This window comes from Coloeus monedula, assembly GCF_965178545.1.
Source record: "Coloeus monedula genome assembly, chromosome: 40".
Lineage (NCBI taxonomy): Eukaryota > Metazoa > Chordata > Aves > Passeriformes > Corvidae > Coloeus > Coloeus monedula.
Genome location: NC_138820.1, coordinates 1,628,071 through 1,641,030, shown reverse-complemented (window position 1 = coordinate 1,641,030; position 12,960 = coordinate 1,628,071). Strand labels below are relative to the sequence as shown.

General features: G+C 61.1%; 1 protein-coding gene across 1 annotated transcript; it reads left to right on the top strand.

Moving 5' to 3' along the window:
* The first annotated feature begins 233 nt into the window (after positions 1-233).
* CHRNB1 (cholinergic receptor nicotinic beta 1 subunit) lies at positions 234-12,761 on the top strand. The gene is made up of 9 exons (XM_082300506.1): positions 234-292; positions 1,718-1,869; positions 3,597-3,641; positions 4,343-4,452; positions 6,009-6,117; positions 6,570-6,711; positions 7,241-7,414; positions 9,944-10,167; positions 12,489-12,761. Exons 1-9 carry the CDS (start codon positions 241-243, stop codon positions 12,627-12,629), a joined length of 1,149 nt encoding a protein of 382 aa, XP_082156632.1. The 5' UTR covers positions 234-240; the 3' UTR covers positions 12,630-12,761.
* Positions 12,762-12,960: the final 199 nt, after the last annotated feature.

Below are 12,960 nucleotides of genomic sequence, written 5' to 3'. Positions count from 1 at the left end.
TGGGGGGCTCTGGGGCGAATTTGTGTCTGGGAGGGCGAATTTTGGGATTTCGGGGTCGTTTGGGGGGAGTTGGGGTCAAATTTGGGGTGTCCGGGCTCATTTTGGGGTGGGGGAGGGGTCGGGGGCAGTTCCGGGGGGGGGGTGGGGGATGGGCTGGAATTCCCCCCCCCCGCCCCTCCCCCACATCCGGAGCAGCTGCGCTGCCCCTCCCCCACCCCCCGCCCCTCCCCCACTCCGGCCATGGCCGCCTTCAGCCTCGGCCCCCTCCTCCTCCTCCTCCTGCTCGGCCTCGGTACCCCCGAACCCCCCCCGGGACCCCCAGAATCCCCCAAATTCACCCCAAAAAACCCCTCCGGGACCCCCAACCTTCGGGACCCCCAAAATCCCTCCCAAAACCCCCCCCAGGGACCCCCCAAAATCCCCCAAATTCACCCCAAAAACCCCTCCGGGACCCCCAACCTGCGGGACCCCCAAAATCCCCCAAATTCACCCCAAAAACCCCTCCGGGACCCCCAACCTGCGGGACCCCCAAAATCCCTCACAACCCCCCCCCCGGGACCCCCCAAAATCCCCCAAATTCACCCCAAAAAACCCCTCCGGGACCCCCAACCTTCGGGACCCCCAAAATCCCCCAAATTCTCCCCAAAAAACCCCTCCGGGACCCCCAACCCTCGGGACTCCCAAAATGCCTCCCAAAACCCCCCCCGGGATCCCCCAAAATCCCCCAAATTCACCCCAAAAACCCCTCCGGGACCCCCAACCTGCGGGACCCCCAAAATCCCCCAAATTCACCCCAAAAACCCCTCCGGGACCCCCAACCTGCGGGACCCCCAAAATCCCCCAAATTCACCCCAAAAAACCCCCCCGGGACCCCCAAGGACCCTCGGGACCCCCAAAATGCCTCCCAAAACCCCCCCCGGGACCCCCCAAAATCCCCCAAATTCACCCCAAAAACCCCTCCGGGACCCCCAACCTGCGGGACCCCCAAAATCCCTCCCAACCCCCCCCCCCGGGACCCCCCAAAATCCCCCAAATTCACCCCAAAAAACCCCTCCGGGACCCCCAAGGACCCTCGGGACCCCCAAAATGCCTCCCAACCCCCCCCCCGGGACCCCCCAAAATCCCCCAAATTCTCCCCAGAAAACCCCCCCGGGACCCCCAAGGACCCTCGGGACCCCCAAAATCCCCCAAATTCACCCCAAAAAAACCCCCGGGACCCCCAAGGACCCTCGGGACCCCTCCCCTTTTTGGGACCCCCCCAAACCTTTTTGAGCCCCCCAAAAATGCCCCGGGACCCCCCCAAAACTTCCCCAAATCCCCCCAAATCCCCCCCAAACCCCTTTGAGACCCCCCCAAATCCCCCAAATCCCCCCCAAATCCCCCCCAAACCCCTTTGAGACCCCCCCAAATCCCCCCAAATCCCCCCCAAACCCCTTTGAGACCCCCCCAAATCCCCCAAATCCCCCCCAAATCCCCCCCAAACCCCTTTGAGACCCCCCCAAATCCCCCCCAAACCCCTTTGAGACCCCCCCAAATCCCCCCCAAATCCCCCCCAAATCCCCCCCAAATCCCCCCAAATCCCCCCCAAACCCCTTTGAGACCCCCCCAAATCCCCTCCAAATCCCCCCCAAACCCCTTTGAGACCCCCCCAAACCCCCCCCAAATCCCCCCTCACCCCCTCCCCAACCCCCCCTGACCCCCCCCCCTCTCTCCCCAGCCCGGGGGTCGCCGCCCCCGCCCCTCCCCCCGCCGGGGCCGCTGCTCCGGGCGCTGCTGGGGCCGTACCGGGCCGGGGTCCGCCCGGGGGGGCGCGGGGGGGGCCCCGTGCTGGTCACCGTGGGGCTCGAACTGGCCCAGCTGGTGGGGCTGGTACGGGGGGCTGGGGGGGCTTAAAGGGGTTTGGGGGGGATTTGGGGGATTTTGGGGGGTCCTGGGGGGGTTTTGGGGGGGCTTAAAGGGGATTTTGGGAGGTTTGGGGGGGTTTTGGGGATTTTTGGGGGGTCCTGGGGGGGTCTGGGGGGGCTCAAAGGGGATTTTGGGAGGTTTGGGGGGGCTTAGGGGATTTTTGGGGGGTCCTGGGGGGGTTTTGGGGGGGCTCAAAGGGGATTTTGGGAGGTTTGGGGGGGTTTTGGGGATTTTTGGGGGGTGCTGGGGGAGTCCAGGGGGGGCTTAAAGGGATTTGGGGGGGATTCAAGGGGGATTTTGGGAGGTTTGGGGGGAGTTTTGGGGATTTTTGGGGGGTCCTGGGGGGGTTTGGGGGGGGCTCAAAGGGGATTTTGGGAGGTTTGGGGGGGTCCTGGGGAGGTTTTTGGGGAATTTGGGGATTTTTGGGGGGTCCTTGGGGGGCTTAAAGGGGTTTGGGGGGGATTCAAGGGGGATTTTAGGGGGGTTGGGGGGGTTTGGGGGATTTTTGGGGGGTCCTGGGGGGGTTTTGGGGGGGCTTAAAGGGGATTTTGGGAGGTTTGGGGGGAGTTTTGGGGATTTTTGGGGGGTCCTGGGGGGGTTTTGGGGGGGCTCAAAGGGGATTTTGGGAGGTTTGGGGGAGTTTTGGGGATTTTTGGGGGGTCCTGGGGGGGTCCGGGGGGGACTTAAAGGGGTTGGGGGGGGATTCAAGGGGGATTTTGGGAGGTTTGGGGGGGTCCTGGGGAGGTTTTTGGGGAATTTGGGGATTTTTGGGGGTTTCTTGGGGGGCTTAAAGGGGTTTGGGGGGGATTCAAGGGGGATTTTAGGGGGGTTGGGGGGGGTTTGGGGGATTTTTGGGGGTTTTTTGGGGGGCTTAAAGGGGTTTGGGGGGGATTCAAGGGGGATTTTAGGGGGGTTGGGGGGGTTTGGGGGATTTTTGGGGGGTCCTGGGGGGGTTTTGGGGGGGCTCAAAGGGGATTTTGGGAGGTTTGGGGGGGTCCTGGGGAGGTTTTTGGGGAATTTGGGGATTTTTGGGGGGTCCTTGGGGGGCTTAAAGGGGTTTGGGGGGGATTCAAGGGGGATTTTGGGAGGTTTGGGGGGGTTTGGGGGATTTTGGGGGGTCCTGGGGGGTTTGGGGGTTCCTTGGGGGGCTTAAAGGGGTTTGGGGGGGATTCAAGTGGGATTTTAGGGGGGTTGGGGGGGATTTGGGGGATTTTGGGGGTTCCTGGGGGGGTTTTGGGGCAGTTTGGGGGGGTTTGGAGGAGCTCAAAGGGGATTTTGGGATGTTTGGGGGGGATTTGGGGATGCTTTGGGGGGTCCGGGGGGGGTTTTGGGGCAGTTTGGGGGCGTTTGGGGCTCTCAAGGGGATTTTGGGGTTGCTGGGGGGCGTTTTAGGGGGATGTTGGGGGGTCCTGAGAAGGTTTAGGGAGGATCTGGGGGGTTTGGGGGGGGCTCAAGGGGATTTCGGGGAGATTTTTGGGGGAATTCGAGACATTTGGGGGGAAAACCTGAGGGTCCGGGGGGCAATTTTGGGGTCTGAGGGGGCAATTTCGGGGCTTTGGGCGGCAAATTTGGGGTGAAACTCGGGGGTTTGGGGCGGGTTCGAGGGTTTTATGGTGGGGGAGGGTTCGGGGGGGTTCCCTAAGCCCCCCCAAGACCCCCCAAAAACCCCAAAAACCCCAAAACTTCTCCAGGATGAGAAGAACGAGGAGCTGACGACCAAAGTTTACCTGAACCTGGTGCGGGATTTGGGGGAATTCGGGGGAATTTGGGGGGTCCTGAGGGGGTTTGGGGGATCCCAGAGAAATTTGGGGGGGATTTGGGGGGTCCTGAGGGGGTTTGGGGGATCCCAGAGAAATTTGGGGTGGATTTGGGGGGTCCTGGATGGATTTCGGGGAGGTTTTGGGGGAATTCGGGGCGGAGATTTGGGGAATCCCGGGAGGATTTTGGGGTCTCCTCTTTTTTGGGGGGTGGATTTTGGGGGTCCTGGATGGGTTTTGGGAGGATTTTGGGGGAATTTCGGTGGATTTTGGGGAATCCCCTGGGGAATCGGAGGAATCCCGGGAGGTTTTTGGGAACCCCTTTTTTTGGGGGGGGGGGGGGGGAGGGGAATTTTGGGGGGGTTTGGGGTAAATTTGACAAATCCTGGGAGGGTTTTGGGGCCTCGTTGTTTTTGGGGTGGATTTTGGGGGTCCTGGGTGGATTTGGGGGAGGGGTCCGGGTGGGTTTAGGGGCGGATTTTGGGGAATGTGGGGGGGATTTGAGGAATCCTGGATGGATTCTGAGGGGATTTTGGGGGGGGGATTTTGGTGGAATTCGAGGGAAATTCGAGGGAAATCCGACAAATCCCGCGGGGTTTTGGGCTCTCCTTTTCCGGGGGGGATTTTGGGGGGAATTTGGGGTTTTTCGGGGGGGTCCCCATTACTTTCCCTCCCCCCAGAGCTGGCGGGACCCGCGGCTCTCCTGGGACCCCCGGGAGCACGGGGGGATCGCGGCCCTGAGGGTCCCGGCCGAGAACATCTGGCTGCCAGATGTGGGGCTGGACAACAAGTGCGGCGCTTTGGGGCGGATTTAGGGGATTTTGGGGAATCCTCGGCGATTTCGGCCACTTTGGGCGGGGCTTTGGGGCGGTTTTGGGAGGATTTGAGGTGATTCGAGGCGGTTTTGGGGGCACATCTGGTGTGTGTGGGGCTGGGCGACAGGGATGGGGATTTGGGGGATTTTGGGGGATTTTAGGGGATTTGGTGGGAATTTTGGCGGGATTTGGGGCGGTTTTTAGGGGGGTTTAGGTGATTTTGGGGGATTTAAGGTGATTTTAGAGGGTTTTAGGGGGATTTAAGGTGATTTTAGGGGATTTGGGGGGTCCTGGAGGGGACTGGGGGTGTCCTGGGGGGTTTCAAGGGGATTTGGGGGGGATTTGGGGATCTGGGGAGATTTTAGAGGGTTCTGGGGGCATTTTCGGGGCGTTTTGGGGTGGATTTGGGGGGTTTTTTATGTGGATTTGGGGGCGTTTTGGGGTGGATTTGGGGGGTTTTTGGGGTGGATTTTGGGGGTTTTTGGGGTGGATTTTGGGGGGTTTTGGGGTGGATTTGGGGGGGATTTTGGGTGGATTTTAGGGGGTTTTTGGGGTGGATTTGGGGGGTTTTGGGGTGGATTTTAGGGGGTTTTGGGGTGGATTTGGGGGTTTTTTTGGGTGGATTTGGGGGGTTTTTGGGGTGGATTTGGGGGTTTTTTAGGGTGGATTTGGGGGTTTTTTGGGGTGGATTTGGGGGGTTTTTTGGGGGTGGATTTGGGGGCTTTTTGGGGTGGATTTGGGGGGGTTTGGGGGTGGATTTGGGGGCGTTTTGGGGGTGGATTTGGGGCGTTTTGGGGGTGGATTTTGGGGGTTTTTGGGGTGGATTTTGGGGGTTTTTGGGGTGGATCTGGGGGGGTTTTGGGGTGGATTTGGGGGTTTTTGGGGTGGATTTGGGGGCGTTTTGGGGTGGATTTGGGGGGTTTTTGGGGTGGATTTGGGGCGTTTTGGGGGTGGATTTTGGGGGTTTTTGGGGTGGATCTGGGGGGGTTTGGGGGTGGATTTGGGGGCGTTTTGGGGGTGGATTTGGGGCGTTTTGGGGGTGGATTTTGGGGGTTTTTGGGGTGGATTTTGGGGGTTTTTGGGGTGGATCTGGGGGGGTTTTGGGGTGGATTTGGGGGTTTTTTTGGGTGGATTTGGGGGTTTTTTGGGTGGATTTGGGGGGTTTTTGGGGTGGATCTGGGGGGGTTTTGGGGTGGATTTTGGGGGGATTTTGGGTGGATTTTAGGGGGTTTTGGGGTGGATTTGGGGGCTTTTTGGGGTGGATTTGGGGGGTTTTTGGGGTGGATTTGGGGGTTTTTGGGGTGGATTTTGGGGGCTTTTTGGGGTGGATTTTGGGGGCTTTTTGGGGTGGATTTGGGGGGGATTTTGGGTGGATTTTAGGGGGTTTTGGGGGTGGATTTGGGGGCGTTTTGGGGGTGGATTTGGGGGCGTTTTGGGGTGGATTTGGGGGGGTTTTGGGGTGGATTTTAGGGGGTTTTTGGGGTGGATCTGGGGGGGTTTTGGGGTGCCCTGACCCCTCTGCCCCCCCCAGCAATGACGGCGAGTTCGGGGTGTCCCTGGGGGTCCGGGCCATCGTCAGCCCCGACGGCTCCGTCACCTGGAGACCCCCGGCCCTGTTCCGCAGCCGCTGCCCCATCCGGGTGAGGGGCCGGGGGCGTTTCGGGGCAAAATTCGGGGCTTTTGGGAGGATTTGGGGGGATTTCAGAGGGGATTTCGGTGGATTTGGGGCAGTTTGGGGGGATTTTGGGGGAGTCCAGGGGGGTTTTGAGGGGAACTGGGGGGATTTTGGGGGGGGGGAATTCCGGGGGTTTGGGGGATTTTGGGGGGGGGGGGGGGATCGAGGGAATTTGGGGAGGCCCTGAGGGATTTCGGGGGAGTTTGGGGGGGATCGAGGGAATTTGGGGAGGCCCTGAGGGATTTCGGGGGTGGTTTTGTGGGGGTTTATTTGGGATTGGGGGGGGGGAATTTCTGGGGGGGGGGGGGGGTTTTAAGGGATGTTGGGGGTCTGGAAGATGGGGATTTTTCCTGGATGGTTTTGGGGTGGGTTTGGGGGGATTTTGGGGTGGCTGAGCCCCCCGTCCTCCCCGCCCAGGTGTCCCATTTCCCGTTCGATTGGCAGAACTGCTCCCTGGAGTTCCGCTCGGGCTCCTACGGCCCCGCGGAGCTGCGGCTGCGGCCGGGGGGGCCCGGGGGGCCCTGGGGGGCTCAGGTCCAGCTGCCCCCCGACTTCCAGGGTCAGCTCTGGGGCGAACTCGGGGGGATTCGGGCTCCTGAGGGGCTCCGGGGGGGTTTTAGGGAGGGTTTTAGGGGAGATTTGGGGGATTTTGGGGGCTCTCGGGGAGGATTTAGAGGGGGGTTTGGGGGTGGGGGATGCTGGAGGGGATTTTGAGAGGATTTTGGGGTCCTGAGTGGGGTTTGGGGTTGATTGGGGGGGGATTTAGGGAGGAGTTTGGGATATTTTTGGGATTTAGGGGGGATTGGGGGGGGGGGGGGTGTGGGATCCTGGAGGGGATTTTGGGGCAAACTGGGGGGATTTAGGGGGGCTTTGGAGATATTTGGGGGATTTCAAGGGGGTCCTGAGTGGGATTTGGGGGGAGTTTGGGGGATTTTGGGGTGTCTAGGAGTGTCCTGGGGGGGGGGGGGATTTTGGGGGGGGGGGGAGGGTTCGGGATTTTTTTTTTTTTGCATTTTGGGGTTTCTGGGGGTCCCGGGTTTTTTTTTTTTTGGGGGGGGGGGTCTCCCACGGCCCTGCCCCCCCCGCAGAGAACGGCCAGTGGAGCCTCGTGCATCGCTCGGGGGGGCCCGGGGGGCCCGGGGGGGTCTCGTTCCACCTGGTGCTGCGCCGGAAGCCGCTCTTCTACCTGGCCACGGTGCTCGTGCCCTGCGTGCTCATCACCCTCCTGGCCGTGGGCGTCTTCCACCTGCCCCCCGACGCAGGTGAGAGCCCGCCGGGGGCACCCCGAAATCCGGGGGGGCCCAAAAGTTGGGGGGGAGAAACCCCCGAGTGTGAGCGAAATGCGGAAATCGCCGGAATCGGCCCCAAAATGGGGGGGGATTGGCGTCAAAATGGGGGGGATTGGCGTCAAAATGGGGGAATTGGTGTCAAAATGGGGGAATTGGCTCCAAAATGGGGGAATTGGTATCAAAATGGGGGGATTGGCCCCAAAATGGGGGAATTGGTGTCAAAATGGGGGAATTGGCCCCAAAATGGGGGGAATTGGCGTAAAAATGGGGGGAATTGGTGTCAAAATGGGGGAATTGGTGTCAAAATGGGGGATTGGCCTCAAAATGGGGGAATTGGTGTCAAAATGGGGGGAATTGGCGTCAAAATGGGGGGGATTGGTGTCAAAATGGGGGAATTGGCCTCAGAATGGGGGAATTGGCCCCAAAATGGGGGAATTGGTGTCAAAATGGGGGATTGGCCTCAAAATGGGGGAATTGGTGTCAAAATGGGGGAATTGGCCTCAAAATGGGGGAATTGGTGTCAAAATGGGGGAATTGGTGTCAAAATGGGGGAATTGGCCTCAAAATGGGGGAATTGGTATCAAAATGGGGGGAATTGGCGTCAAAATGGGGGAATTGGTATCAAAATGGGGGAATTGGCGTAAAAATGGGGGAATTGGCGTAAAAATGGGGGGAATTGGCCTCAAAATGGGGGGAATTGGCCTCAAAATGGGGGAATTGGTGTCAAAATGGGGGGAATTGGCGTAAAAATGGGGGGAATTGGCCCCAAAATGGGGGGAATTGGCCCCAAAATGGGGGAATTGGCCCCAAAATGGGGGGAATTGGCCTCAAAATGGGGGGAATTGGTGTCAAAATGGGGGAATTGGTGTCAAAATGGGGGATTGGCCTCAAAATGGGGGAATTGGTGTCAAAATGGGGGGAATTGGCGTAAAAATGGGGGAATTGGCCCCAAAATGGGGGGAATTGGCCTCAAAAATGGGGGAATTGGCCCCAAAATGGGGAGGGGTCTCTGGGTGTGGGGGCTTGGGGGGCTCACGGGGCCTCACCTGGCCCGCAGGGGCTGTGGGGGTGAGCCGAGGTCACCGCCCGCCTCCCTCACCTGCCCAGGTGACCTCACCTGGCCCTGTCCCACCTGGGACACCTGGGGACACCTGGGGACACCTGGGACACCCATCCCTGGGACACCCATCCCTGTCCCAGTCCCACCAGTCCCAGTCCCACCTGTCCCAGTCCCTGTCCCTGTTTGTGTCCCAGTCCCACCTGTCCCAGTCCCACCAGTGTCTCACCTGTCCCAGTTTCACCTGTCCCAGTCCCACCTGTCCCAGTCCCACCTGTCCCAGTCTCACCTGTCCCAGTCTCACCAGTCCCAGTCCCACCAGTCCCAGTCTCACCAGTCCTGTCCCACCTGCCCAGGTGAGAAGATGTCTCTGTCTCTCTTCGCTCTGCTCACCCTCACCGTGTTCCTGCTCCTCCTGTCCCAGTCCCACCTGTCCCAGTCCCAGTTTCACCAGTCCCAGTCCCACTTGTGTCTCACCTGTCCCAGTCTCACCTGTCCCAGTCCCAGTCCCTGTCCCACCTGTCCCAGTTTCACTTGTCCCAGTTTCACTTGTCCCAGTCCCACCTGTCCCAGTCTCACCTGTCCCAGTCCCAGTCCCACCTGTCCCAGTCCCAGTCTCACCAGTCCCAGTCCCACCTGTGTCTCACCTGTCCCAGTCCCAGTCCCACCCGTCCCAGTCCCACCTGTCCCAGTCCCAGTTTCACCAGTCCCAGTCCCACCAGTCCCAGTCCCACCAGTGTCTCACCTGTCCCAGTCTCACCTGTCCCAGTCCCACCAGTGTCTCACCTGTCCCAGTTTCACCTGTCCCAGTCTCACCTGGCCCTGTCTCACCTGTCCCAGTCCCAGTCCCACCTGTCCCTGTTTGTGTCCCAGTCTCACCAGTCCCAGTCCCACCTGTCCCAGTCCCACCAGTCCCAGTCCCACCAGTGTCTCACCTGTCCCAGTCCCAGTCCCACCAGTCCCAGTCCCACCTGTCCCAGTCCCACCTGTCCCAGTCCCACCTGTCCTGTCCCACCTGTCCCAGTTTCACTTGTCCCAGTCTCACCTGTGTCTCACCTGTCCCAGTCCCAGTCCCACCCATCCCTGTCCCACCTGTCCCAGTCCCAGTCCCACCTGTGTCTCACCTGTCCTGTCCCACCTGCCCAGGTGAGAAGATGTCTCTGTCGCTGTTTGCTCTGCTCACCCTCACCGTGTTCCTGCTCCTCCTGTCCCAGTCCCACCTGTCCCAGTCCCACCAGTCCCAGTCCCACCAGTCCCAGTCCCACCAGTGTCTCACCTGTCCCAGTCCCACCTGTCCCAGTCCCACCTGTCCCAGTCCCAGTCCCACCTGTCCCAGTCCCACCTGTCCCAGTCCCACCTGTCCCAGTCCCAGTTTCACCAGTCCCAGTCTCACCAGTCCCAGTCCCACCTGTCCCAGTCTCACCAGTCCTGTCCCACCTGCCCAGGTGAGAAGATGTCTCTGTCTCTCTTCGCTCTGCTCACCCTCACCGTGTTCCTGCTGCTCTTGGCCGACAAGGTTCCGGCCACGTCGCTGCAGGTGCCGCTCATCGGCCGCTACCTGACGGGGACGCTGGTGCTGCTGGCGCTGGTGGTGGCGCTGAGCGTGGGGGTGCTCAACCTGCACCACCGCTCACCTGGCACGCACGGGATGCCGGCCTGGGCACGCCAGGTGAGGGCACACCTGGGGAGCCCGAAAACCCCCCAAAAATCCCCGAGTCCTGGGCGGAAAAAAAAAAACCCCAAAATCCCAGAAAAAAATCCCCCCAAAAATCGATTTACGGGCGCCTAAAATAGCCCAAAACTCACCTGGGCACACCTGGACACGCCCCCAGGTGGGTCCCGGGTGGAATTTTGGGGGGTCTCGGGGTGGATTTGGGGGATATTTTGGGGTCCCCGGTGGGGATTTTGTGAGTCCTGGGATGGATTTTGGGGGGGGGTCCCAGGGGATTTTTGGGTTCCCAGGTGGAATCCTGGGGGTCCCGGGGTGGATTTTGGGGATATTTTGGGTGTCCCAGGTGGATTTGGGGGTTCAAGGTGATAACTGGGGGCTCCCAGGATGGATTTGGGGGGCCCTGGGATGAATGTGGGGGGAATTTCGGGGTTCCCAGGATGGATTTTGGGGGTCCTGGGATGAATTTGGGGGGAATTTCGGGGTTCCCAGGATGGATTTTGGGGGTCCTGGGATGAATTTGGGGGGAATTTCGGGGTTCCCAGGATGGATTTTGGGGGTCCTGGGATGAATTTGGGGGGAATTTCGGGGTTCCCAGGATGGATTTGGGGGGCCCTGGGATGAATTTGGGGGAATTTCGGGGTTCCCAGGATGGATTTTGGGGGATCCTGGGATGAATTTGGGGGGAATTTCGGGGTTCCCAGGTGGATTTTGATGATCCCAGGGTGGATTTTGGGGCTATTTCGGGGTTCCCAGGTGGAATTTTGGGGTCTCACGCCCCTTTTTTCCCCTCCCCCCCCCCCCCCCCCCAGGTCTTCCTGCAGCGCCTCCCCCCCATCCTGGGCCTGCGCCCCTCCCCCACCCTCCCCTCCCGCCCCTCCCCCCCTCCTCCCCAGCCCCCGCCCCTCCCCCCCGGGGGGGTGACGAGTATTTCCTGCGCCGCCCCCCCCGCGGGGACCCCCCGGGACCCCCCCCCAAATCCGCCCCCCCCCTGAAATCCGCCCCCCCCGAGCTGCGCGAGGCCGCGGCCGCCGCCGCCTCCATCGCCCGGAGCCTGCGGGAGCGGCAGCGGTGGCAGCGGGTGAGGGGGCACCGGGGGAGGGGAGACACGGGGGGGGAGAGGGGACACCTGGGCACACCTGGGCACACCTGGGCACACCTGGGAAACACCTGGGACACACCTGGGAAACACCTGGGGGCACCTGGGACACACCTGGGAACACCTGGGAAACACCTGGGAAACACTTGGGACACATCTGGGGGCACCTGGGGGCACCTGGGAAACACCTGGGACACACCTGGGAAACACCTGGGACACACCTGGGGGCACCTGGGAAACACCTGGGAAACACCTGGGACACACCTGGGAAACACCTGGGGGCACCTGGGAAACACCTGGGAAACACCTGGGACACACCTGGGAAACACCTGGGACACATCTGGGGGCACCTGGGACACACCTGGGAACACCTGGGGGCACCTGGGGGCACCTGGGGGCACCTGGGAAACACCTGGGGCACACCTGGGCACACCTGGGGGCACCTGGGCACACCTGGGAAACACCTGGGGCACACCTGGGCACACCTGGGGGCACCTGGGCACACCTGGGAAACACCTGGGGGCACCTGGGCACACCTGGGACACACCTGGGGGCACCTGGGACACACCTGGGAAACAGCTGGGCACACCTGGGACACATCTGGGAAACACCTGGGCACACCTGGGGGCACCTGGGCACACCTGGGAAACACCTGGGCACACCTGGGCACACCTGGGGCACACCTGGGGCACACCTGGGCACACCTGGGACACACCTGGGGGTGATTTGGGGAGGTTTTGGGAGGATTTTGGGGGGTTTGGGGGGATTTAGGGCAGTTTTGGGGTGATTTTGGGGCAGTTTGGGGCACCTGGACACACCCGGGGACACCTGGGAGGCGATTTGGGGCGATTTTGGGAAGATTTGGGGCAATTTTGGGAGGATTTGAGGTGGTTTTGGGAGGATTTTGGGAGGTTTTGGGGTGATTTGGGGGCACCTGGACACACCCGGGGACACCTGGGAGGCGATTTGGGGCGATTTTGGGAGGATTTGGGGCAGTTTGGGAGGATTTGGGGGGATTTTGGGGGGATTTTGGGGCACCCGGACACACCTGGGAGGAACCGGGGCCATTTTCGCACCCATTTCTCCCCGTTTCCACCCTGATTTTTTTTTCCTGTTTGTCCCCCTTTTCTCCTATTTCCACGGGGTTTTTTTGTTCGTTCCTTTGTTTTCCCTGTTTTCCCCCGGTTTTTCCCCGTTTTTCCCGATTTCCCCCCGTTTTTAGGAGCAGGAGGAGTGGCGCGCGCTGGCCATGGCCGTGGATCGCCTCTGCCTCTGGGCCGTGCTGCTGCTCACCGGGGGCTGCGCGCTGGGCACGGGGCTGGACGCGGCCCTGCACCGCCCCCCGCCCACCCCCTTCCCGTGACCCCCCCCAAAAAAACCCCCAAACCCCAAAATTCGGGCGGCGCCGAACTCCCCTTTCCCCAAAATCCCCCCAAATTTGGGGGCTCCGAAACCAATTCGGCCTCGATCTCCTCCCGATTTCCACCCGCGGGACCCCCCCAGATCCCTCCCAGACCCCGCTGGGATCCCCCAAAATTCCGCCAAAGATTTCTGGGATCCCCCCAAAAAAACCGAAATAAATCCTGAACCCCAAAAAAGTCACGTGTTTTACGGGGGGATAAATCCCGTGAGCCTTTGCGCGTTTTGGGGGGATAAATCCCACAATCCTTTGCGCTATAAAGGGGGGATAAATC